Source organism: Vanacampus margaritifer, chromosome 8 (assembly GCF_051991255.1).
Source record: "Vanacampus margaritifer isolate UIUO_Vmar chromosome 8, RoL_Vmar_1.0, whole genome shotgun sequence".
Classification (NCBI taxonomy): Eukaryota; Metazoa; Chordata; class Actinopteri; order Syngnathiformes; family Syngnathidae; genus Vanacampus; species Vanacampus margaritifer.
This window is the reverse complement of record NC_135439.1, coordinates 23,765,289-23,790,060: the sequence shown is the minus strand read 5'-3', so window position 1 is coordinate 23,790,060 and position 24,772 is coordinate 23,765,289. Positions and strand designations below refer to the sequence as shown.

Genomic DNA, 24,772 nt, shown 5'->3' with positions numbered 1-24,772 from the left:
ATTCATCACATCTTAGAATTTTGATCCATCTCAATTAATCGCTTAATTAAAATGGCTTTTGATCGGCGAGTGAGTCGGAGTGGGGAGCCATGGGGGAGGGGGTTGTTGGTGATACGGGTGGATGGGTGTGGGTGGGAGGTGTCTGAGGATTTGGGGGCCGTGGTGTAGTGGGTGCTGGGCCGGTGGGGTGCCTGGTGGGCCTGGCGTGCCCCGTTCTGCTGCGTTGGGCTTGGGGTGCGGGCCATGTTGGGGTAGTGGATGCTCCGGGCTCCTGGGTTTGCTCTCCGGCTGGTGGCCCTCGCGGGGCGCGGGGGTTGTGCCCTGGCTCTGCCACGGCCTGGGGGGTTGTGTTTGACCTGTCGTGGTCAACGGCGCCCTTCTTTGGTGGAGGTTTTCATGCATGCCTTATCCACCACACCAGTATCTACCAAAATTCAAACACAATCTGCTTCTTCCTCTAGTCGCTGAATCGGTGGAGGCTGATCTCTGTGGATCTCTGCTTCATCTATCGTTTCTTCAGTCTTTCCTTTGGTCTCTTGAGGTCTCCCTAATTTGTTGGAATGTAGATGTTTCTGGGGTTGCTGAAATATTCTGGTTTGTAACCCTGTGGGTAGTAGGTGGTGCCTGGTCAGTGTTGGATTTCACTTTTCTTTCTTTTCTTTGATCCTTCCTCGGGTCTCCTGACAACTTCATGGCTCTAGCGGTTTTCTGAAGTCTTTGGTTTAAGCGCACACACACACACACACACACACACACACACACACACACACACACACACACACGCACACACACACAGTCCCACTAGTGAAAATATGTTTTTTTTTTTTAATCAGTCGCATAATTTAAAATGAAAAAAAAAATGGCCCCGATAGTTTGACATAAACAAATATTCGGAATGTCATACGCAAACATTTATTAAATGCTTTACTTTAATGCATGTAGTTATGTTTATTGGTCAACACAGCCTGTGCTAACTTTAACGTAACCATCCGCTGTCAGCTAAAGGATCATCTGCGGTCAAAATTAAGAGTGTAATTAATCTGTGTTAATACATCATTAATTTTGTAATTAATTAATTATTTAACACTTTAACTTTTTATATATATATATATATATATATATATATATATATATATATATATGCTATCTAACTTGAATCTATTAATATTTGTATCAGTAAGAATGTGTAGAATGTCAGCTAAAAATGTTCGCCAACGATGGAAACACCTCTAGGTCAAAATATGTAGGACGTGACGTGCACAGAAGACATAACTTCCTCTCTCAGCTGGTTAGCTATTTCCACAATCTGTTTGGTTAGTTTTGCCCCGCCTCAGAAATGCGCTTGTTGGCGAATGTGTTCAGACTCACTCACTGGTACAGCGATGAGTCTGGTTTCCAAGTTACCTTGCCACATAGATGATGATGTCCATGACCGTTTTTTAGCAGTTTATACCTTTGGCACTGTACATTTCAATGCTTGGTTTAAATTCCATGTACTTTGATGACAAGGATATGATTACACAATTGACACAGCCATGAACTTTTTTTTCCTTTTTCTTTCTTACCAACACCAAGTATATAATCCTTAAATCCATGACAAGGCATATAGACATCAAGGATGGATGCTGGGAAAGAGGACCGTGGTAAAGGAAGGACGGCTTAAGGATCGCTTATCCTGGGCTTTAAGTCACACAGGGGGTCAGTGGATCCACTTCAGCTGTTGATATGCTGCGGACATGACTGACATGCTGCTGAGCTCAAGCTAAGTTCATGCCAGTGCATGTTTGTGTGAGTTATAATTAGGTACATGTGATATATGGGTGTGGGCCAAATGACACATTGTGCCGTAGGTACCCTATGAAAGGTGTTGAGGGGAGAATGCCTGAGGAAGCGAAAATGGCGACCGGTTGCAAGCAGCTCACGCTTGAGCATTTTTTTCAAAGATGAAAAGCATCGACCAATGCTAAAGAGCACATTGATGACGACGATGATGATGATGGTGACTCCGAGGTTGACGCCGAAGTTGGAAACGTTGACGCGGCGGCTATGATCACGTCATAAACCCTCACCGGCTAGCGATGCTAACACCGGAAAACGCGGAGCACAACCGAGCACTTCTGCACAGGCGGACGTTCAATCGGACGACGAAGAGTACCCCGAGTCCAATGCATATTCATCGGAGGAGTGGCTACAGGCTGATCACGGAGAAGACACTGGTTCTGGACTACGATGCCACCATGAATGGAGTGGATAAGATGGATCAGAACATCTACCACCCGTATAGGAACTGAAGGAAATGAGGAAGCCAGACGTAACACCACCGTAACGTCACCGTATCATGATCCTGAGAGTAGACTTGATGGCAACATGGCCAAACACACACTGCAGTATATACTTGCTATTCCCCGTAAAAAAAGGCCGGCAAGAAAGTGTAGCGTCTGCACGTGAAGGGGCATTCGCAGTGAAACTAATCTGTTGTGCAAATCTTGCTGCGTCCCCTTGCACGCAGGGGAGTGTTACAAAAAGAAAAACTGTATTTGAAACATCCACACAATTGTAAATAGTACCACGGTTGCACACATTTGTAAATAGTTTGCTAAATTGTTTTGTCAAATTGTTACACTGTTGAATGTAAATAAATGTATTTTGCTATCAAAAAAGCACTGGGTACAAATCATGAAGATGTTGACACGTGCCTCAGAGACTGCAGAAAATGGTAGTATGAACCGTTAAGATTTCCTGTGAATCACACAAGAGTCCTGCAAAGCTCAGAAGACTTCAGCCTATCTCTCCAGACAGAGAGGATACACCAGAAGATGCAAACCCCTCAAAAATGATGGCAGAAAGCTTGACTGATCAGACAAGGATGAACCATTCCCGAAGTGGTGGAAAAGCTAAAGCATTGGAAAAGAAAGGCTCTGCGCATAATTCAAACATACAGTTTAAGCTCATTTGTGAAACGTAGCGGAGGTAGTGGCATGTCTTGGGTTTGCATGGTTTATGTAAGAATGAACTCATTAATCTTCATTGATTAACAACATGATGGCAGCAGCTAGATGTACTCAGAGGTCTGCAGAAGCATTTGGTCCACCAATTTAAAGAAACCAAACTGATTGGAAGATCATTCATCATGCAGGAAGATAATCACCCAAAACACATTGCAAAAAGAACAAACAAGGTCATCAGGGAAGTAAAGTTTTGGACTGGCCGTGTCAATATGCAGACTAAAGCCCTTTTGAAAAAATTCTAAGAAGCCTGGAAAAGCATCACAATATATATATATAGACTGCTGCGCAAAATTTCTATTTTTTTGATGATTTTGACTTTTTTTCCCCCACATAAGAACAGCATGGATTTTTTTTATTTGTGTGTGTGTGGGGGGGTCTCATTATTTTTATTTTTTATAGTGGACACCAGGATAATATGGCTGTAACGTGTTGTAAACTTACAAAGCTTATATGCAACATTTTTAACATGAACATCATGCAAATCAACTTGCAATTGTGATTGGTTAGCTAGGATCCAATCATGAACCATAAGTTTTGACATCATCCAATTATTATCGGTATTTGCAAAAGTGATTCAACGTTTATTGTCGGAAATTTCATTGTCAACCATACTGATGATTTGGATGGAAAATCAACGTTTATTCAATGTCGTCTTGCTATCTGGATAGTGTTTTGTTTCTTGTCTAACAATTTATATTCATGGTATAACTACAATTAGTTGTTTTTTAGCTTACATTTGCATTAGTGCTGTCAAAGTTAAAGCGTTAAGTCAATGATTAATCACAAAAAAAGTATCGCATTAATCATGTATTAACGGAAATTAATCACTCTATTAATTTTGACAGCAGATGATTCTTAAGTTTGACTGCGGTTGTGTTTGAGCAATATACATAACTACGTGCATTCAAGTAAAGAATTTAATAAATGTTTGCGAATGACATTCAGAATATTTCTTCATGACAAACTACTAGGGTATTTCTTTTTAATTATGCAAGTAATTAACTGATTAAAAAAGGAGGAGGATAGTGTGCAGTAGATCAAAAAATGTTGAAGATGTCCTCATAACATTAAATGTAAAAATAATTAACACATAACAGGTGCTCTTCAAATTTGGTGGGCAAAAATGTTGATAAAAGACTTTAATTCAACGATTAATCATGATTAATCAAAATTCCGAGATGTGATTAATCTGATTTAAAAATTTAATCATTTGACAGCTCTAATTTACATGCTGCAATACTAGTTTATACCACTACTCTGACCATGATAATAATAAGTACATCAATAGCAGGAATCAAAATGAACAATTGCATTTGCAGTTACACGTAATCGTGAGAAGCTGCAATTGAAATGTGCATTGAAACATAGTGGAAGGAGTGAAAGAGTTGGGGAACAGGAGCGTCACCGTTGTAACTAAAGCCTGGCGCTATAAGTGCACGTAATTTTGAGTGTCTAATCTGTTTAATCTGTTTGATCTTGGGTTTAAAGCAACACTTCAAAGTTGTGAGTTATGACTTTGGCTGCTGTAGTGTTGCACATTTTGTAAACTATGTGTGCGGGAGAGGCTGATAAATTTGAGTTGTCATATATTTTGATACTAAATAGGTCTGTCTGTATGTGGCCATATGTTGTGTCGTCCGATTTCATGAATGAAAATTAGAATGGTCTAAATGATTATTGCGCGTCATTACTCACCAACATTTAGGTGCCGACGCCGCCGCAGCCTCTTTTGATGTACATTTACTGTAGCGTTGGTGAACTAATCAGGTCAAGCGGTGAACAAACAACAACTCTTTAATGACAATTTGCAAGTAACTGTCGGCTGTAACCACGCCAGAACACAGCAGCTCCAAACGGAACGCGCTTAGCTTACCAAAACAAAAGTCTGTGTTGCCTTCACGACCCGTCCAGACCATTGGAAACTACCCAACCCGCGACCCACCCATAAGGATTGCTACAGAACGCTAGTGTTTTTTTTATAAATCAAATCGGAAAATGTTACATCATATAAGCAGGTATAATTTTACTTTGCCTACACTTTAACATGTGTGAGTTTACTGACTGGAGATCGCTAAGTTTTATTTTTTTAATATGTATATTGAATTTATTGATTCATAAATGCAGTGTTTACATGTCATGTTTCATGCAACATGAAAAGTTGGATATATTGAAGTGGTAAATTGTAACTTTAACTGTAATTGTAGTAGAAAAACTGTGATATTAAGGCCTTATTTGCCTTTATCTTAAGGTCCTGTAATCTATAATATATCTGATATTGTTTATTATAATTCACTTTTTATTGGGTAAAAAAAAACCTTGATAAAAATAATCACATATAATATCGCAATTGTGAGGAGAAAAAAAATGCAATTCGATGTTTTTCTATAATTGTTCAGCCCTAGCAGGAATAATAATCATGATAATCATAAATATAATAGCAAAAATCATTATCATAATTATCATCATCATCATATTAAAGCGTTTGCTAAAAACAGTATCAGGTCGCTCCCTATTACCAGAATCAAAGCCTATATCTGTGTGTGAATTGGAGTCCAGTTACAGTAAGAAATAAAAAATACAGATTATCGTAGTTTAGGGTGTATTCAGACCTGCACTGTTTGGTCCGCTTTAAATGGAACAGAGTTTGTTTCCCACGCTGTTCCGGACCTTTTGTCAGGTCTGATTGCACACAAACGATGGTGTGGTGAGACCCAATTTTTGAGGTCCGCTCGATCAGCTAATCAGCAAGCTTTGCAGAAGCCTGATAACGATCCTGATCATGAATCAGGTGTGTTAGTGGAGAGAAACATGGAAAACAGGCTTGATAGGGGCTCTCGAGGACCGAATTTGAGCACCCCTATTTTAGAAGGCCGTCCACTTCTATGCAGGATTGCAGTAATTTTCAGTGTTCTCTAGTTACAGATGATCTGCTTCACAGTGGAATGATGAAGGTAATTAAAAAAAAAATAAATACTTTATAGCTTTCCCCAGACAGATGTGTTATCACTACACACTTCCTGAGGTCCCCTGAGATTTCTCTTCCTCTCAGCATGACTGACCTGTATGGGTTCACCTGGGTAAAACTTAAGTGATGTGGTTTTGTCTCTGTTGGAGTCAGTGATGCACAATTTCTTTGCTAAACCTCTCTCATTTCATTTGTCCATTTCAGTGGTTGGTTTAGCTACCAATTTGTCCTACCTGATCCTACTTGACTGCTTGTTTTAAGCAATACAGCTTAGGGTTCACTTATTTTTGCACCTACATGAATTGACCAAAAACTCTTTAAACTAATTAAGTTTTGACTACACTATTGATTAAAAAAAAAAAAGAACAATGCATTGAATTGATTAACCTACACCTATTATTTCATATAAAATGTAATGGTTCAGATTGAACAAAAAAACAAAACTGGTTGAAACAATTGGAATGTCCAAATTTCTCAAGAGGTTCACAAACTTTTGAGCAGCACTGTATATATTTTTTGCATACTTTGCAATGAGCCGAGTGCCTATCACCTGCTACCACTTCCAACCAGCTGGACAATTCTTGTTAAACTGACATTTATCCATTTTACAGAAACACGCCGACAGTCCCCATTCTGACTAACTGCATAAACTTTGTCGAGATGAAAACTTGAAAGATACTGTACGCGCTAGTGGACACACTGAGAAACCTAATTATAATGCTACATTCACACTAAAAGCGAAGGGAGTGTTTCGCCTCGCTTTACTCACTAGTGTTTCACTGCCCGAGTGAGTGTACACGGGTGTTTCATTTGCGCACACCAGAGAGAGGGGCACCTGGGGCGGTGGGGGGTGGCCTCTCCTAATGTGGGCTAAAGCATGCTTAGCACACAACATGTAGCATGGCCTTTAGAGTAAAAGTCACCCGGATGTTTACCATCCAAGTTAGGGACCGCCTACAACTTACATTTCCTGAGTGAACAATGTCAATGGTGACTTGATTGGTAATTTGAGCCTCTGTAACACGCAACTTGTAGACGGTCCCCAACTCCGATTTACCACCGGCCGGCTGAATGAGTTATTATCTGCCACTTTTATCCCTGCTTTTGGCTGTGGACACAAATCTTTGGCGAGTCATCCGTAGTTGCACTGCTTTTGAAGAAGTGTTTGCAATAAGGCATAATTCCATCTGTGATGTTCGCAGTGGGACGCAATAATTCCTCTTGAGTGTCTTTGTTGTCATTAGTGGCCATGTCATACAGTAAATGTGTGTTTTATGCACACGACACGTCACGATGATCACGTGATGTCCAAAATGGCCGATACTGTACTTAATGCAAAAATATTCACAAAAAGTGCTATAAAATCATAATCGCGCAACATAAATTGACCATTTTTTTCAAGGAAGAGCTAAAATTAACCATTTCACAGAATAACTGTTTAGTTTTTCATAAGTCTTGTTTCCTTTAAGAATCACTGCGCTAGGATACTCTCAATGGTGGTTCAGTATAAGGTCACTAGCAGCTTTTTTTTTGCCCTCTGGATTTTTACGGAGACCCTAAGATGACATGGTAGGGGGAAAAAAATAATTAGCTTTTCCTCGCAAAACACTTTGCAGTGTCTTGCAAAGATTGCTTTTCCTCGCAAAGAATGCGAGATAACGCAAAGTTTTTTTTGCGAGACGACATCTTCGGTGCTTTTGGTCACACGGAAGACGACCCGTAAGTACATCAATTTGTTTAGAAAAAAGATTGCGTCCTCTCGCAGATAAACTTTTGAGTTTTTTTCCCCTACGATGTCACCTTAAGCCCTTACCCCACTGAATTCCGAACGTTGCGAAAGTTGCGTTTCACCAGAGTTCGACAGGGTTCGGAAATTGGTCGGAATATGTTGCATTTGTGTTCAGAGTTATTTGTAGTTGTCGCCATTGTCACGAATCCATTTGCTCGTAATTTCGTCGTAATACATCGTAATTTGTCATAAATGTGTCTGCAAAGTTATTTCCGAGGTCCCATTCATAAATCCACTCTGATGCCCATATACTACGATGAGAGAGCACTTGTGTTGAGGCGGAGCGCGCTCTAAAGTGCGTCTCTGCCTAGAACAGCACACGCATTGAATTCATATTTCAAAAATGAAAAACAATAAGCTAGTTTGGACTTTGGAGACATGTGTTGAACATATTTTCTAGTTTGTATTTCATGTTTTACAAGTGCTCAATGTACCTCCGCCCACCACCGGCAGCGCGGACAGTCAAGCAGGGTGATATTACTCCAAAACGCATGCAGATGTTTCTGTGCGGGCATATATGCTCTATGAACATTAAAATATCAATGGCATCTGACTCCCTGGAAAAAAAGGTTTAAGTCGATTAAGTGTCAAAATGATGACATACCATGTACACTGTTATATTGGACTTTTTTATGCAGCGATTGATTTTCACCAAAATGTATGAGTACATGTGCAGACATGTGATAATCATAGTCTGGAAATATTAGAATGGAACTCGCAACACTTTTGATAATATTCAGAAGCGTTATGCATTATTATTATTTATTATTATTATTATTATTATTATTAGCCCTGAATGCGCTGCAGCGCTTCCGTCTTAATTACCAAATTTATTGTGAGCTTTGTTCTAATATTTTTAGACTATTATTAACATATGTCTGTACATATACTCATAAATTTGGGGGACAATCAGTCACGATTTTCATTCATAATGCCACCGTAAGAACTGGTTGTCGCACTCCGCTCTGTGAGTCACTTCTACAAATGTCTTTTTACCCCCTTTTTTCTCCAAAGAAGAATATGATAAACCTAAATTATGGCCATGTTCTTGACGACACCATACTCATTTTTATAGCACAAAATTAGACCAGGAAATAAGTCCAAAATGAACAGGGCTTGCTTACACACAAACACGTCACGGCGATGACTGACTGCACAAAAATGTTCAATGATTACATCTTCTTATAAAAAGGAAACGAAAAGGTATAATTTAAATCTGTTGTGTGGGTCAATTTGACAAAAATTTTTGGTTAATTTGCGCGTTCTCAAATGTCGCTTTTACATCGCAAGTACGTCACAGATATGTTGCAAAATGACAAAGACGACAACCTCATATTTTGCGACTTTAACATTCAAAAAATGCGTTCGGCAATGTTTGCAGTTCAGTGGGATAGGGGCTTTAGGGAATCCGTAGGATCTCACGCTCCACAGATACAACATCATATACCTTTATAAATTATGGGAAAGTGCATGCAAGTATATTTTAGTTGTCCAAAAAGATATATTGATAAGAGTGGTATTTAATAGCAGTTTGTAGAAGTCTGTGAAAGTGCCTTAATCATGACTCTGTGAAAGAGACAGGTGAACCAGAAAGTGTGTTTGTGACTCATGTGTATGGTCAAATTCGGGAGTAGAAACTCGTCTTTGAACTTTGAAAACTTTGAAAATGTCTCAGAGCCGCAAGAGGACATCTGTCTGTGAAGCGAGGCCGGCTGCAGAGACTGATGAAGATGAGCCCGCACCTTCCCGACATTTGATAGGCCTTTCCCCCGGATATCCTTCTGTTATGAGTTGCAAGCAGGTTGTAACACTGCTACTACAGCTAAAAATGCATCAGATTTATATAGCGCTTTTCTTTCTAGAAACTCAAAGATGCTTCACAATGGATATATTATTCATGCACTCACACATTCACACTGTGGTGGCGGTAAGCTACTTAAGTAGCCACAGCTGCCCTCAGGCAGGCTGACAGAAGTGTGGCTGCCAGTGTGCGCCTACGGCCCCTCCGACCACCATCAAACAGCACTTGAGGCAATGTGTGTGAAGTGTCTTTCCCAAGAACACAACGGCACAAGACTTGGGGAGAGCGGGGACCGAGCAGCCGACCTTCTGGTTACTGAATGACCGTCTCTACACCCTGAGTCACGGCCGTCACAACAATGCCACATTGGAGTACAGTGATAGCAGCAGTAAATCAGAACGAGAGAAACAAGATACACATTAAAACTAAACACTTCTGGGGAAAAAAAATCATAATCTTGTTTTTCTAGTTCTGGCTAAGAAGATGGTTATTTTAATATAAATTAAAACAAATGTTTTTCTGCCGGGAGTTTTTTTCTTTCTTGATCAAAATAGGATATTTTTCATTAAGACTGAGGCACTGATTTACAAAAATGATAGCATGGTATTAAGTTGCCAGTCCTAGGTAAATTTTACTCAATTTAGTTTGATCTACGATACAGAAATCCAGTAAAGTTATGCAAATTTGGCAATATTAATTTACGTAATGAGTCACATTGCATATTTAAACACTATATTTCCGAAAACCTTTGTTGAGGTTGTCGTTTTTACCCTATTCACTTGTAATCTTATGCTTATTTGAGGGCAATGTTGTTTATTGGGAAACCATCCTGTAGCTTTCCAGTAAATAATTAACAGGATTTAACACTCAGGCTGTGATCTTTGAAGGTCCTAGATATGATTTGGGATGTTAAGGGTGATATCTTAAAATAGAGGTGCAGCAACCCCCAGAATCTTTTTTTTCCTGTTTTCCACTATGTGTCAGGATACCCTAGGCCAAATTTGAAAGTTGTAGGACTATTTATGCCATTGTAGTATCTAAATATTTGCATTTACATTATTTCACCAGGAACATATCCCCAAAAGAGGGTTTTCGGCCCTCTGTAACTTTCCAGTAGCTAGTTGACTGGGTTGTCCACCCAGGTGATCCTTGAAAGTCCTAGATATCATTTCTGGTGCAAAACCTTTTACAACATTACAGTATGTGTCAGTTTTCCCAAAAAATAGGGGTGGTGCCTCCTGGGTATTCTACTTTTTGAGAAAATCCTTGAAAACAAACACTTTTAAGCCTTTTTCTTTTGCGATTAATTAAATTTAATCAGAATACCGTGCTCATGACTGCAAGTCATGATCATAAAATCTCTAACTCACGGAATGATTAGTGTGACGATAGATGTTTCTGATTGGCAATTCCAAACTCCTGCGGTATAATGTCAATATAATGTGGTATGGAGAAATTGGGCAGGGTGAGCATAAATTGACAAGGTATTAACCCACCCCGCCCACACGGTCTGCACGTCCTGACAAATCAGCTAAGTCAACCCGTGACAGTTATAACCTGTCAGTGCAGCTGAAATGACCTCAAAACATGCAATATGATATTTCAACTTAACAGGGCGCTGGATATACTATAGCCTCTGGAGCATACAAGAGGAAAGGCACATTAGTCTTTGGGCAAATGTAGCCAAGGTATAAACAGGCCTGTAGGATTGTTATGCTTTTTTTTTTTAGGCCAAAGCCGATACAGATTTTTTGCCGAAAAAAATACTGATTACCGATTAATTTGCAGATTATTTAAAAATATATATAATGCATAAAATTACACCCCCTCCCCAATTCCCTTTGAATGAGTATCACTTACGCACAAACTTTCTCTATTAACTCATTGATTGGCAGCCATTTGCAGCACTGCCATCCCCTCAGTGCCAGCCATTTTACGGGATTTTAACAAATTTTGGACGGCCTACAGAACATGTTGTTCTGTGGGTATATAAACATGGGACCTACCGAAAGAAAGCTTAAACCTCCATCTTTCGTCAGAAAAAAACTGTTTGTCTCTCGCATTTGTCATCCTTGAGTATTCAGCAGTAGAAGAGAGGCAAGTTTAACCGAAAGTCCTGTTTTTGAGAAAAACAAAACAAAACGGAAAAATCAAGGGTTTTGTGAAAAGTTGCATTTCAAGTAAAAATTCAACTTTGACAGCAACACTCTTTGTTTTTATTAAATTTCAAACATATACAGTAAACAGTATTTTTTTTTCACATTTAGAATATTTGTTTAGGTCAAAATATCGGGGTCATTTTTTTTCCATTTTAAAATTTTGCAAGTAATTAACTGATTAGAAAAAGGAGGAGGATAGTGTGCAGTAGATCAAAATTTTTTGAAGATGTCCTCAAAATAATTAACACATAACAAGTGCTCTTCAAATTTGGTGGGCAAAAATGTGATAAAAGCCTGTTTAATTAATTTAATTCAATCATGATTAATCAAAATTCTAAGATGTGATTAATCTGATAAAAAACTATTTATCATTTGACAGCTCTAATTTACATGCTGCAATTCTAGTTCATACCACTAGTCTGACCATGATAATAATAAGTACATCAATAGCAGGAATCAAACTGAACGATTAATTGTATTTGAGCAATGTGCAGTGGATCAAAAAATGTTGAAGACGTCCTCATAATATTAAATGTCACAATAATTAATACCGGTGCTATTCAATTTCGCCGGGAAAAAATGTTGATAAAAAGTATTTTTTATTAGGCGATTAATCATGATTAATTTAATTAATCAGAAAAAAGATTCTAATCTGATCAAAAAATGTAATCGTTTGACAGCTCTAGTTTAAACATCGATTCGGCTGCATATCAAATCAATTTGAGAATTGCGCGCTGTAATATCGCGATATATTGCTGAATCAATTTTTTTAACACCCCTAATTATAAATATAAATTAAAACGATTCTAAATTGTGCAATAAGTCATGTCTTTCATAAATGTAAGGAAATACTATGTCAAGAAAACAGTAAGACACAAAAAAATTGCCCTTGGCCTCTATTTTCTTGGAATCTATTTCTTGATTTATTAATTTTTTATGCTTGTTGTTTGTTTGTGTGTTTTCTTTTTCCTTCATGCGTAAGTCGTCTGTGTACATGAATTTCTGGAGAAAAAAAATAGATATTAAAATAATCGATTCATGGCTTTATGAATCAATATCAGGCTCAAAAAGGGAAATCAAATCAATATTGATTATTCGATTTGTTAAAACCAGCCCTAGTTAATTATGCCAAAAATATACATGGATTGAGAAGGACCGTCTGTACTGACCTTCGTTAATGGACGAAAACCTGCTTTGGTCAGTGCTCAGGCCGTGTATTTTTTTAAGACTTCGCCTCATAATGTATTTGCTGAAATTGTGGGTGTCCGTCAACAAAAGAAAGATGGAAATTCTCACCTCTGTTGCTCATATTATTATTCTTGGTTGAAACAGCAGTGTTGCATGTTTCTGATGCAAGTAAAAACATAATTTTTTTTAAATAAACGACAAATAAGAATATTTTTCAAAACATGTTTGATTTGCTGTAACCTAGCCAGAGAAGCCCCTAGGTAAATTATTGACAGTGAGAAGGAAGATTGTAAGAATCTAACTGACAGAGAGGATGGATGGTCATGTGAACGATGTGCTTAATATATGAGCCAGAAATCATAATCACTTTATGAAGATTTAAGAAGACATTTCTCAAGATAACTGTTAGGTAGAATGAAGCAGGAGATTGAGATAGGTCTAATTGAGCCTTTAGCTTTCTTTGCCAATTTTCAAACTGCTACAATGTGTGTTCATAATCTCACATTATTAGGCTATTTGTGGAGGTTAGCATTTTTATAACCATAATTGTTTTCAAACACAACCCATGGCCTGCTGTATCGACTTTGCTTGCTATAGAGTAATGGCACCTATTACAGTAAAAGGTCCATCGGGAATTATCCTCTGAACATGGCCAGCTTCCTTTTAACCACTCATGATATTGTATTTTGTAAAGATAGATAACAGTGGAGGAGGTGAATTAATATGTAGCACATATTTTGCATTACGCACGTTTTATTGTATTAATATAAAGTATTTTGCCAATGACATAGTTTTGCTGAAGGTGAACATTTTGAAGGTATTCATGTTATCCTTTTATTTGTTTACTTGTCCTTCACAAGCATGTCATGCGGCGAAATTATATAGGTGGGAGGTCCGCGAGATGTGCTAGAAATTGCATTATCAGTTTTGCTTTGTTTTTACCTTGTTTGGATGCGATTGTGCATGGGTGGCAGGTGTGTGTGGGAGGCAGGCGGGAGTTTCTGCCCGTTGTCATGTGAGGAAGGAGGACTTTGTTTTTCAATGTCTTCACGCTCAGTTGGACAGTCAGATGGGATTACTGGTTGGCGGTTTGTAGAGTGACGGGGTCACTGGGACACAGGACGTGGTGTGAAATCACTTTTCCATGGCCAAGAGACACAGCTAAGGGGGCTGAGTTGATTTACAGAGCTGTTGAGATACTTCACAAAATTGTGGCGTGCACATTTGTTCCGTTTTATAACAATAGTCTACTCAACACATAATTTACAGACATCTGCATTATGCACCAATATCAAATTACAAGTGTATCCATATTCAAGTATTAAGTAGGCAGTCTATATTATACTGTGATATAAAAACATGTTCTGATTGCCACAAGCTGAGCTCCAAATACAATTTATTGTGCAGTTGTTTGAATGCAAAGAGATGCTACAGTAAGCACCAGTTGAGGAATCTTGCAACTTTATTCACTAAACTTTATTCATAATAATGAATAAAATATAATAAAAGGTTGTGCCCCACTTGTTTTCTGTATGATAAACAATACACTAAGAAAGCATGCTAACGTTCGCTAACTAACGCGCTAACAGTTAGCTCGATGGTAATCGCTACCTCGAAGCTAATAGCTAGTTCAATGCCAATCGTATATCAACGTATCTAGCATCACTTTAATGCAAACATTTTAGACTCCACATAACTCCACAAAACATTTTCTATGCACACGTACAGGCTTTGCTTGGCTCGGGACTTGAGGACAAGGAGTTTGCGTAGCTTCTTCACATGACACTAAAAAGGAAGTGCTTTACCTAACAACATCCTGTTTTCTTTTCACAATAAATGTAACATTACTTTGCAAAATAAGAAAAAAGAAGACAATACTAAAGAGTAAAAAGAAGAAAATAGTCAAGAGTAAAAAGAAGAAAAGAGTCAAATGTAAAGTAAAATGTAACTTTACTTTGCAAAATAAAGCAGCTATGTAACCATAAAAACAAAAAACAAATTCTGGATTCACTCATTGAAACGTCTAATATTTTCAAACCAACAAGTGTTGTGGGCAGCACAGTGCTGCAGTGGTTCCAGTTTCAAAGTTCTGATGTTTGGGGTTCTAATAGGTCTTTCCTGGCTGGGGTATGTTTGTTCTCCCAGTGCTTGTGTTATCTGTGGGTAATCGGACTTCCTTACACATTCCAACAACATTCACATCAGCCCCATATTGAAAATATTTCACTGGCTCTAAATTTTGAACAGTTATAGCCCATTAGCTTATTTATCACGCAATGCATATATACAGAAGTGTGAGTATGAACATTCCCAGGCAAAATATGGAATTTTTCCATTTTGACTTGTGCATGAAGACATCTCCATGCGTGCACACAAAACCTTGTGGTAGATTAGTAAAACTGCAGCTACTGTACAACTGTGATAATGAAATGAAACATAGTCTGCGTTCACTCTGCAGCTCAATTCCGATTTTTTCACAAGTGTCTGATTTTTTCATGCAGTGTGTTCAATTCCGATTTTTTCACACCCAACCTGGGCCTCTTTCGTATGTGGATATAAATCGGATATTTGTGCGATGCGTCTGCACTGTGAATGCTCATCCGCACGCATCCGATTCATACGTCATCAAAAGCCTGATATGTGTTTTGCGCGGGCGACAGAGAGTGCTTGGAAGGGAGACCACTGGCCAGGCTTGGTGAGTAACGAAATACATGTACCGCTGTTATGTAATTAGATTACAAAAAAAAAAAAAAAAACGTATTCCATTACAGTCAAAGGAAAAAAACATGTAATCAGATTACAGGTAGATTTATTAAAAATGGGAATTATTTTGAGGGATTACAAATCCTACGATGAGAGCGAGCGAGAAAGGGAAAAAGCAAGATCGCGCAAAAAGAGAGAGAGCGAGTAAGCAGATGAGTGAGAGCGAGAGAGAGCGGGGGAGAAAGAGAGCGAGTAGGATAGAGAGAGAGCAAGCATGAGAGAGAGACTTGTTGACGTCGTGTCGGGTACACGGCCTCTTTAAAAGGGTTCACGGACGAAAGGAAGAAGTAAGTGGCCACCGGTATTTACGTTTTGGAACATAATTGTCTTGTTGAAGGACTGATTTATCTTTAACAAAGGAAAAGTTTCAGCTGAGAGTCAATCCTGCGGCATGCTACGCTGAACTTCTTGCTAGCTGCCGCTACAACATAATGTGAGTTACATCTTCTGAACAAATATCCCTCCCACCAATTCACCAGACACAATATGGCTTAACTCTTGACTGGGATAAAAAGTTTATTTTGCAGTTAATGTCACACGTGGTCATCCTCATAGCATTATTAGTGCATGTGTATGAGAGTGAAATGACCAATGTGAAATGTGCTTTTAAAAGCATAATTTGTCCCTTTACTCCCTATTCATTGGATATCTAACTGTCTGTCTGTGGCCTTCGATCAATCAATCAATCAATCAATCAATCAATCAATACTGTACATGCATTTCAATGGTTGCCAATTATACAATAATTGTTGCTATTGGTAGGCTTCCCAGGTCCCTATCACCTGCAAATAGCAGGGGCGCACTGTATAGAAATATAAATTGTGGTGATTTTTATTTTTATTTTGACTTCATGAGCATACTGTAACGGAATACATTTTGAAAGTAACCCTCCCAACCTTGCCACTGACACATCTGTGAATATATACAAAGCTGTTTTGAGTAACAGTGTTAATTTTGTATTTGTCTTTAATTTAATCACACTTTAAACATGAAGCATAAAGTTTACATGTGTGGCGATAGTAGAAATTCAGCCCTGCAGACGGTTCATCGCGAATGGCGATGACGCAACGTCATCTTCGGTAGACTTTTCAATTAAATGAGGAAGTCGCGGAGTGTCCCCTCATTTCCCCACAAATATTTCTATTACCTCTTCCAACCTCGCTACTCTGGCAACATGAGAGGAAAAAATAAGTCAGACGGATTTCTGTTGCAGTTTGTAAACAACACATTCAGAACTGACACACGAGGAAGCCGAAGACAGCAGCCTACCAGGAGCGAGCGTGAAAACCGTCCACCAACCAGGAGCGCTGGCGTTCACACAGCTGAATTTGCATAATGTGTGCAGACAAGACACATGAATTGAACTCCTAACACGTCCGCGAAACGAGTCCACCAATCCACCAATCTGTAGCGCGCGTTGGCACAGCTAAATTTGCATATGACACTGATAAAATTTCCTTGCCTCAGCGGCTTGGCTAGCAGTAAAACGTTGCGAGTCGGGTTACTCCCAATAACACTGCAACGTGACATTGTTTTGGGTGTACATCACTCGACGTGTGCTCTTTGCGCATGTGGATTGCATCACAGGCGATGTTGCTTTTGTTTTTGTAATGTGAATGGTACAAATAAAAATCGGATTTAAAAAAAAATCCGAATTGGGCATCACGCCCTGCAGTGTAAACGTAACCATAGTTTGAGCCATTAATTAATTGCACCCAAATTTCAATGTAAGCACCATCTTACAATTAATTCATTTTTCTTTGGTAACACCTGCAATTATTGTTCCAAAGAGTACTATTTATTTGTTTCCACTTTTCAGACAAGTACATTGCTGTCGGTTTCAGATATTCTCTCCACCTTCTTTACCATGATTTCAAGTTTCTTAAAGGAGTTACTACTATATGTGGTCAGTTGGAGGTGTTTCCCATGGCAAATGAGGCTTGACATGCACAAGTGTGGCATTATAAAACAAGTGGGATTTATCAACACACATTCATAGGGCAGGTGTCCACACGTTTGATGAATACATATTTTTTTTATACTTAGGCCTACCCTAACCTCAACCATCACAAATTATTTCTGAACCCCACAACTCTTACCCTAACACACACAGGCTTGGCAGACTGTGTACCTGCGACTTCTTTTTGGTCTTAAAAAAAAAAGAGACTTGAATTGAGATTATACTGTAGAAGAAACAGTGATGTGAAGGATATCAGGTTATGGGATATAAAACTAGAATTTTTCCTGCAATTAACTGTTCACGTCAAATGAAGTCTTTTCAAGTGTGGAAGTGATGAAAAAGTGAAACATGGACCTATGCAGTATGTTTGTCTTCTCAGTTTGACAGGAGGCTTGGCTCAGTAGACATGAAATATATTCTCTCCCCACACTGATTCCATCAATATTAGAGGCTAAATGGCAGAAATCGATGCACCAAGGAGTCGGTTTATATAAAGAGGATGCTAGGATCCAGAAGCGATGGACCAATTCAGTGAGGTGGAGGCATTAACTGTAATCTCTGGATGCAGTCAACAGCATTTTTTCCCCAAGTGGTGCAGCATCGCAGATATTATAACCCCACCGCCCCATACGATTAATCCATGAATTAATTCATTTGTTAGGCTTTTCAAAAAATAAAGAACATGGAGTGGATTTTCTGCTACAATATAACCCCACATTTAGTACTCATGATTTATTTTTAGAATACTCTTCAACAAATACATTATACATGGCAAAAGGTAGTGTACTGTCGCAGCCTTGTTCGATCATAAACTAAGCTAAACTGATCTTCAACATCACAACTCTGAAGACGTTGCTCTTGTCCACAGGTTTAATGATGTAGAAAAAAGTGAAACTGTAACAATAGTATGAGGCAATATAACTTTTCACTTCACACCATAGGCTACAAAGAAAATATCAAAATAAAAACATGCCTGACGTTGATGCAGGTAATGTGGGTTTAGTTTCCACTCAGTGATGGTGTAAATGTACGTGTAAACAGTTGTCTTTAAGTTTGATTGACTAATGACAAGTCCATAATCCATCTCTTGCCTGAAGTCAGCTGGGATATGTTCTGGTTAAATAAAATGTATTCATGCTTGGAAGGAGTTGCTATGTTGTTTTCAGCTAAAATTACTGCGATTAAAAAAGGCCTTTTAGTCGTCAGATCACTGTAGTGTGGAGATTAGCACTCCAGCAGTTATCTCCTTTTTTGTTAAGGCAATAACTAGTCACTTCCTGTTTCTCAAAGCTGTGTATCTGCTGTTAGGGCAGCTGCTGTCACAGGAAATACTAGCCTTATTCGAAAGCTAAAACCATCACAATCAATGCGCACCCCAGGGCAAGGACGGAGATTGGGGAAAGAGGAAGGATAACAGGATGCTACCTAATTCAATGAAATTGACATTACCCAGTGCTCTCAATGTGCCAGGGCATGAGTAATCATAGACAAATTCATTTAGGAGCCCAGGAGCCCGGTATTGCTTTCAATTAGGGGCCAGAGATTAGAGCAAGTGGGGTGCATGAAGTGAGTCAATGTGTGTGAGGAGAAATTCACGGCAAGCTCACATCATTTTCAGCTGGCGTTTCCAATTTGTAGTCTTCCCCCAGCATGTTGAACAGCTGGTGCAACCAATGTGATGCTCACTTATCGAGTTCTCTATTAAATGTAGACAATGATCTTTTGGCCGCCATCAGAGAAGTATATTAAAAGATTCAATGCCAGAAATTCTGGACAGAGACACAAGGACAATGACTTTAAATTTTATTTTATTCTCCTATTGCTATATATGGTTTGTACGACGCCGTATTAAAGCCACGTATACAATTTTTTCGGGTGGGGGTGGGTCACGGAGGGGTCTCACAAATTTGCCACTTTATTAAGTTACAAATTTGCAAGAAAAAAAAATCAACTTTTGCCGCTTTATAAAGTGGCAAATTCGCGAGAAAAAATCTCAGAAATTTAGGACTAATACACGTAACGTAGTTAATAGTCTAATGTAAGGATTTGTTGGTGGTTAATGGGACACTTTAGAAAATGAAAAAGGCAGGATGGAGACGGGTTAGAAAGACAACACTTCCTGATCCCGTCGTAAATTTGTAAGGATTTTCGCCCCCAAAAGAAAATTATATAGTTTAAGATAATGAATTCTATGAGGTGGCGCTTTGGATAGAGAAATTACTGGTATGTGCTTGATCTCCCTTATGGCCTATGATGCTCTAGGTAGCATTTATTGTACGATACGATACAATACGATATACTTTTATTTTCCCCGTGGGGAGCTTTTTCCTGGACTCCGTCCAGCTGCAGTTTACAGTAAGGAAAAAACAACAGAATAGAAAGAGATAAAATCAAAATTAAATAAGAAGTGCAGTAGTAGTTTACAGTAAGAAAAACAACAGAATAGAGAGAGATAATTAAAATAAATAATACACACACACTCCTATATATATATATTGCACCACTTAGTTAATGTCGGTTATTAAGCAATTTGATGGATGTCGGCAGGAATGAGTTCTTGTAGCGGTTCAGCCTGGTTCTGGGGGCCCTGAATCTCCTGCCGGAAGGCAGTAGCTGGAACTTGTGATGCAGAATGTGAGTCGGGTCAGTAACAATTTTCTGTGCCAGTCTGGTGACGGACTGCTCATAAAGCATCTGTAGGGAAGGATGATTCCTGACCCCCATGATCTTCATGGCAGTCCGCACCAGACCGGCAATCTGTGACCTTGACTGCACAGTCAGGTTGCCGTACCAGGCCACAATGCCGTATCTGATGATACTTTCCAATGCAGCCCGGTAGAACAACAGCATGATCCTCTGCTCCACTCCATAGACCCTCAGTCTGCGTAGGAAATAGAGACGCTGTTGGAGTTTGGAGCAGAGACTTCCAACGTGTACCCTCCAGCTGAGTGTGTTGTCAATGTGATCCCCCAGATACCTGTATGAACCCACCTGGCTGATGTGATTGCCTTTAATGACGACTGGCCCGTGGTCAACAACAGTTTTTGGATCAAATATCACCTCCTCTGTCTTCCCCACATTGAGCACAAGATGATTCCGGTCACACCACTGGACAAATTTCTCTATTTCTGAGAAATAGTCCAGTGGGCTACCGCCGGCCTGCAGCAAGCTGACGATAGCTGTGTCATCAGAGAACTTAATGATAAAGTTCTAAGGGTGTGACGTCACACAATCATTTGTGTACAATGTGAAGAGGACCGGGGAGCTGACGCAGCCCTGTGGGGTGCCTGTGCTTATCAATCTGGGTTCCGAGAGGGAGCTGTTGACCCTGACTTGCTGTGTGCGCTGTGTCAGGAAGGAGTGATACCACCTCGAGATGTATGGGTTCACATTCATCTCCTTCAGTTTACCCAAAAGCAGGTGCGGCTGCATTGTGTTGAACGCTGAGCTAAAGTCAACGAACAACACACGTGCATAAGCCTTAGGGACGTCCAGATGTTTGCTGAATATTATAATAATAACAATAATATTGTGTCAGGTATTTGTCATATATTTCTCCTGATCTTGCAAAAAGACGGGGAGCCAGACTATATCCTTGTTGGCAGAGCTACATCAGTAAAGACCCTGGTGTCAAATGAAGATGGGCTCCTTGACATTTCAATAGTGGCTTTCCCAGCAAGTATATTTTTTTCAAAAGCTCTCCTGAGAGCAACTCGACTGCTCTTCTGGCCTCAAGCTTTTACACTGGAAATTTACTGTCAAAGATGTCTCTTTAGATGTAAATATAACTTGCCAGCATCCTCATGAACCATCTGACATGTTTTAGTGTCCCCTGTCAGCTCACACTGTGACTGACATCTACTGCATATTAGCTGTCTGGAATGTACTTGCAAAGGAGGTCAGCAGTGCATAATCAGAGTCTTTCTTGGTATAGTGTCACCAAACAGTGGGGAAAACACAGATGATATATTATGATAATAACATTATCAACCACATCCAACAGAAATGCAGATGGTGTTGTTCCTTTGCAGCAGCTGCCTCAGTTTAAGGCACTTGATGCTTATTCTGTAAGCAATGCCTCATTTTAATTCAGACAACTTGGCAGCCCTGCTGTTAGTGGATAAGCTCTTGTGATTGGTGCTTGAAATATACTTCTAAAGATGACTGCGTCGCAATGTATCCCCTTCTAATGAGAACCTGCTTTCCTATTTCTCCAGGTATATATGGACCCAATGAAGGCTGGTCATCAGCCTACCCAGAATGTAAGGAGAAGAACCAGTCACCGATCAACATTTTGGACCAAGATGCAAAAATATCCATGGAATTTCAGGAAATTACGCTGGAGGGCTTTGATACAGAATCTTCAAATAAGACGTCTATGAAGAACACTGGCAAAACAGGTACAGTAACATATAGCAGGTTTGTCCGAGAGAGCAATACAATGCATGGGCAAATAGGTAAAAAATGGAGCAAACAGATCAAATTCAGTGGCGGCTTGGTGGAGGGGGTGGTGGTACGGGTGGCTGGGTTGGGGGGGGGGGTGGATTCTGGTTGGTAACCCGGTGGGTAGTAGGTGATGTCTGGTCGGTGCTGGATTTCACTTTTCTTTCTTTTCTTTGATCCTTCCTCGGGTCTCCTGACTACTTCACGACTCTAGGGGGATTCTGAAGTATTTGGTTTAGGTAAACGGTATGGTATATTTAATAGGTAGCACACACACACATTCTCACGCACGTAAAAAAACAACAACAACAAAAAAAACTGAGCAATGATGAGGACATGTCGAATTGGTAAGATTACCGAATGAACAATGCTGAGCTCTCTCTCTCTAAAAAAAAGAGGTGTCTGCTGTCAAATCTACCAGTGTGTGTATTCTCCCAGAGACTTAAACGTATTTCTTCCTCTTGCACATTCAGGAGGCTATAGATAGTATTCACTAACGTCACGGGATCGCATGTCCACCCCTCATGGTGGGTCAACTTTCCAACAGACTCAGCTGTGTTTCAATTGTGTTTACACTGAATGTTCTTTTGTTATTCGTGAATGTAACCCCCAACTTCCTCTAATGTTACTTATGTAAACAAGACATATGCGGAAGATTTAGCTCAACATTCTTTGCAGCAGTAGCTACACGTTGAAACGTTTGACTAGTGGAATGGATTGGATTACAAACGTTTGCCCAGACAGGACTACATGGCAACATATGCTCTGAGGTAGGATGAATCAGCCAATTATGTCGGTAACATATATTTAAGGCTGGCTGAGAATTCATTGGAACCGGGACTAATATAACAATTCTGCCGGAAATGTTCGCTTTTTATTATAATATTATAATTATAATAATTTTATTACAAGATCCAAAGTCCTATGCTTTTCAATGAGCGGAGAGCTTCGTTTTACCAAGTTGACCGCCATTTTGACTTGTGACCTAAGCTTGGAATTGTCAATAGACAAGATTGTGTCCACAACTGGCACATTGTAAACACTGAAGGAATATTTTGATTACTATATTAAGTGTAATCTTTGCGTGTCCAAATAATTGTATTCAGGATCTGATGAAGAAGTTTTCTTGCAAGAATTTATTTAGAGGCCTCTAAAGACACAGTCAGGACACCACATCAGAATGCAATGTGGATCCCCCCAAGTGTGTGACAATTTACAGAACATCGACTCATTTATACAAAAAAGATAAAAGGTTCCTCCTCCCGGCTCTTGATTGAACAAAGGGCAGACATGTCATCTCCTAGTGAACAAATGTGTAATGTTGTTAGTAAGCAGACGTTTACATACAGACATGTTGATTCCAGGTTGGCCAAAGGTGTAATCTTATTAGTAAACAGACATTTACATACAGTTCCCCTTCTTGACTGGGGGAACAAATGCAATTAGGATCTAACCCCAGACTTTTAGACTCCAATGCCAAAAGGCTCTAAATAACATCATGCACATTCCTATCTTCGATAGCTTTGAGGGTGAGAGGATAAAATAAAGTTCACAAAATCATTACTCCACTGTATTATTTTAAACACTCATGATTATATCACATTGATATGCCTATAAGTAAACTCAAAAACAGTAAAACATTGAAAATATTAAATGTCTTCAGTCCTACCATTGAACTTCTATAAGTTCAAAAACCGGACATTTAATCCCACAATAGTCTAGAGAGAAAGTCCAGCGCGAATCTTGATCGTCGCAAAAATGAAGCAATGTTTATGTGTGGAGTTCAGAAAATAAGAATAGCAGGTGAGAGAGAGAGAGAAAGATAGAGGGGCTTAGCAGTCAAAATTCAGTTTGATTCATTAAAAAATTCAGTGGAAGGGGCATAATAAATGTGAGGCATAACACTATGTGATGTGGTTAAGTGTCACGACGCAATAGCAGATGTGTCCGTCCCTCGAAGCCATCTCCTGATGAAGGTCTTTGTTGAATGAAAAGTGTGTTCGACAGTTGGTCAATTTTTTAAAAAGAGGCGTTTGTCAGCCTCTTTCTGAACCTGGCTGACTGCCAGAGATCGCAGGAAAGGTCACGGGACTTCATTCCCAGTGTGACTCTATCCTTGTGAATTGATGAAAAGGGGATTTGAGTGATTTCCCCCTTTCAAACAGCAGATTGACACTTGATCAGCTTTTCCAACTGTGTCAATCCGTGCCCAGGGAAAAGGCACTCCAATGAATCTTCTTTCCTCCGCGTCCTTGGGCAGCTTGTCAGGTAGACACTGGAACCGGGTGTGGTGGGATCCGTTAGATGGCTCCAATTGGTGTGGACGCAGATCAGCAGCTTAGTCAACCCCCTCTGTCTGAGTCAATTGATGTGATTGAAGGGCCTGGGACCTCGTGTGGCTCCCACTATTATGATCAGCAAACCAGATTGGCCATTTTTTCACCATATCTGAAAGCAAAATCATTATCATTTAGTCACTTATAACATATAGTCTTCATTCTTTACTTTGAAAAGAGCACCTGGTAATTTTTAGCAAATGTTAATTGTTTAAGTTCTGTAGGTCCTGAAACATGCTGTTGGACACGGAAAAAGTTATTTTTGTTGTGGCATTCAAACAGAATCCGTTTAATGACATTTGTACATTCAATGGCATAATAATGAAAGTCTTGTTGCCATTGAAACTTTATGAGGCCAAT

The 24,772-nt window shown here is 39.4% G+C and overlaps 1 protein-coding gene across 3 annotated transcripts in view; it reads left to right on the top strand.

The window, feature by feature from the left end:
* Positions 1-24,772, top strand: part of LOC144056163 (receptor-type tyrosine-protein phosphatase gamma-like) — a 426,470-nt gene that overhangs the window by 196,570 nt on the left and 205,128 nt on the right. For all 3 annotated transcript variants that reach the window (XM_077572672.1, XM_077572671.1, XM_077572673.1), the window contains exon 3: positions 21,851-22,033. In XM_077572672.1, the coding sequence (XP_077428798.1) occupies positions 21,851-22,033 (183 nt within the window). The remainder of the gene's footprint in view (positions 1-21,850; positions 22,034-24,772) is intronic.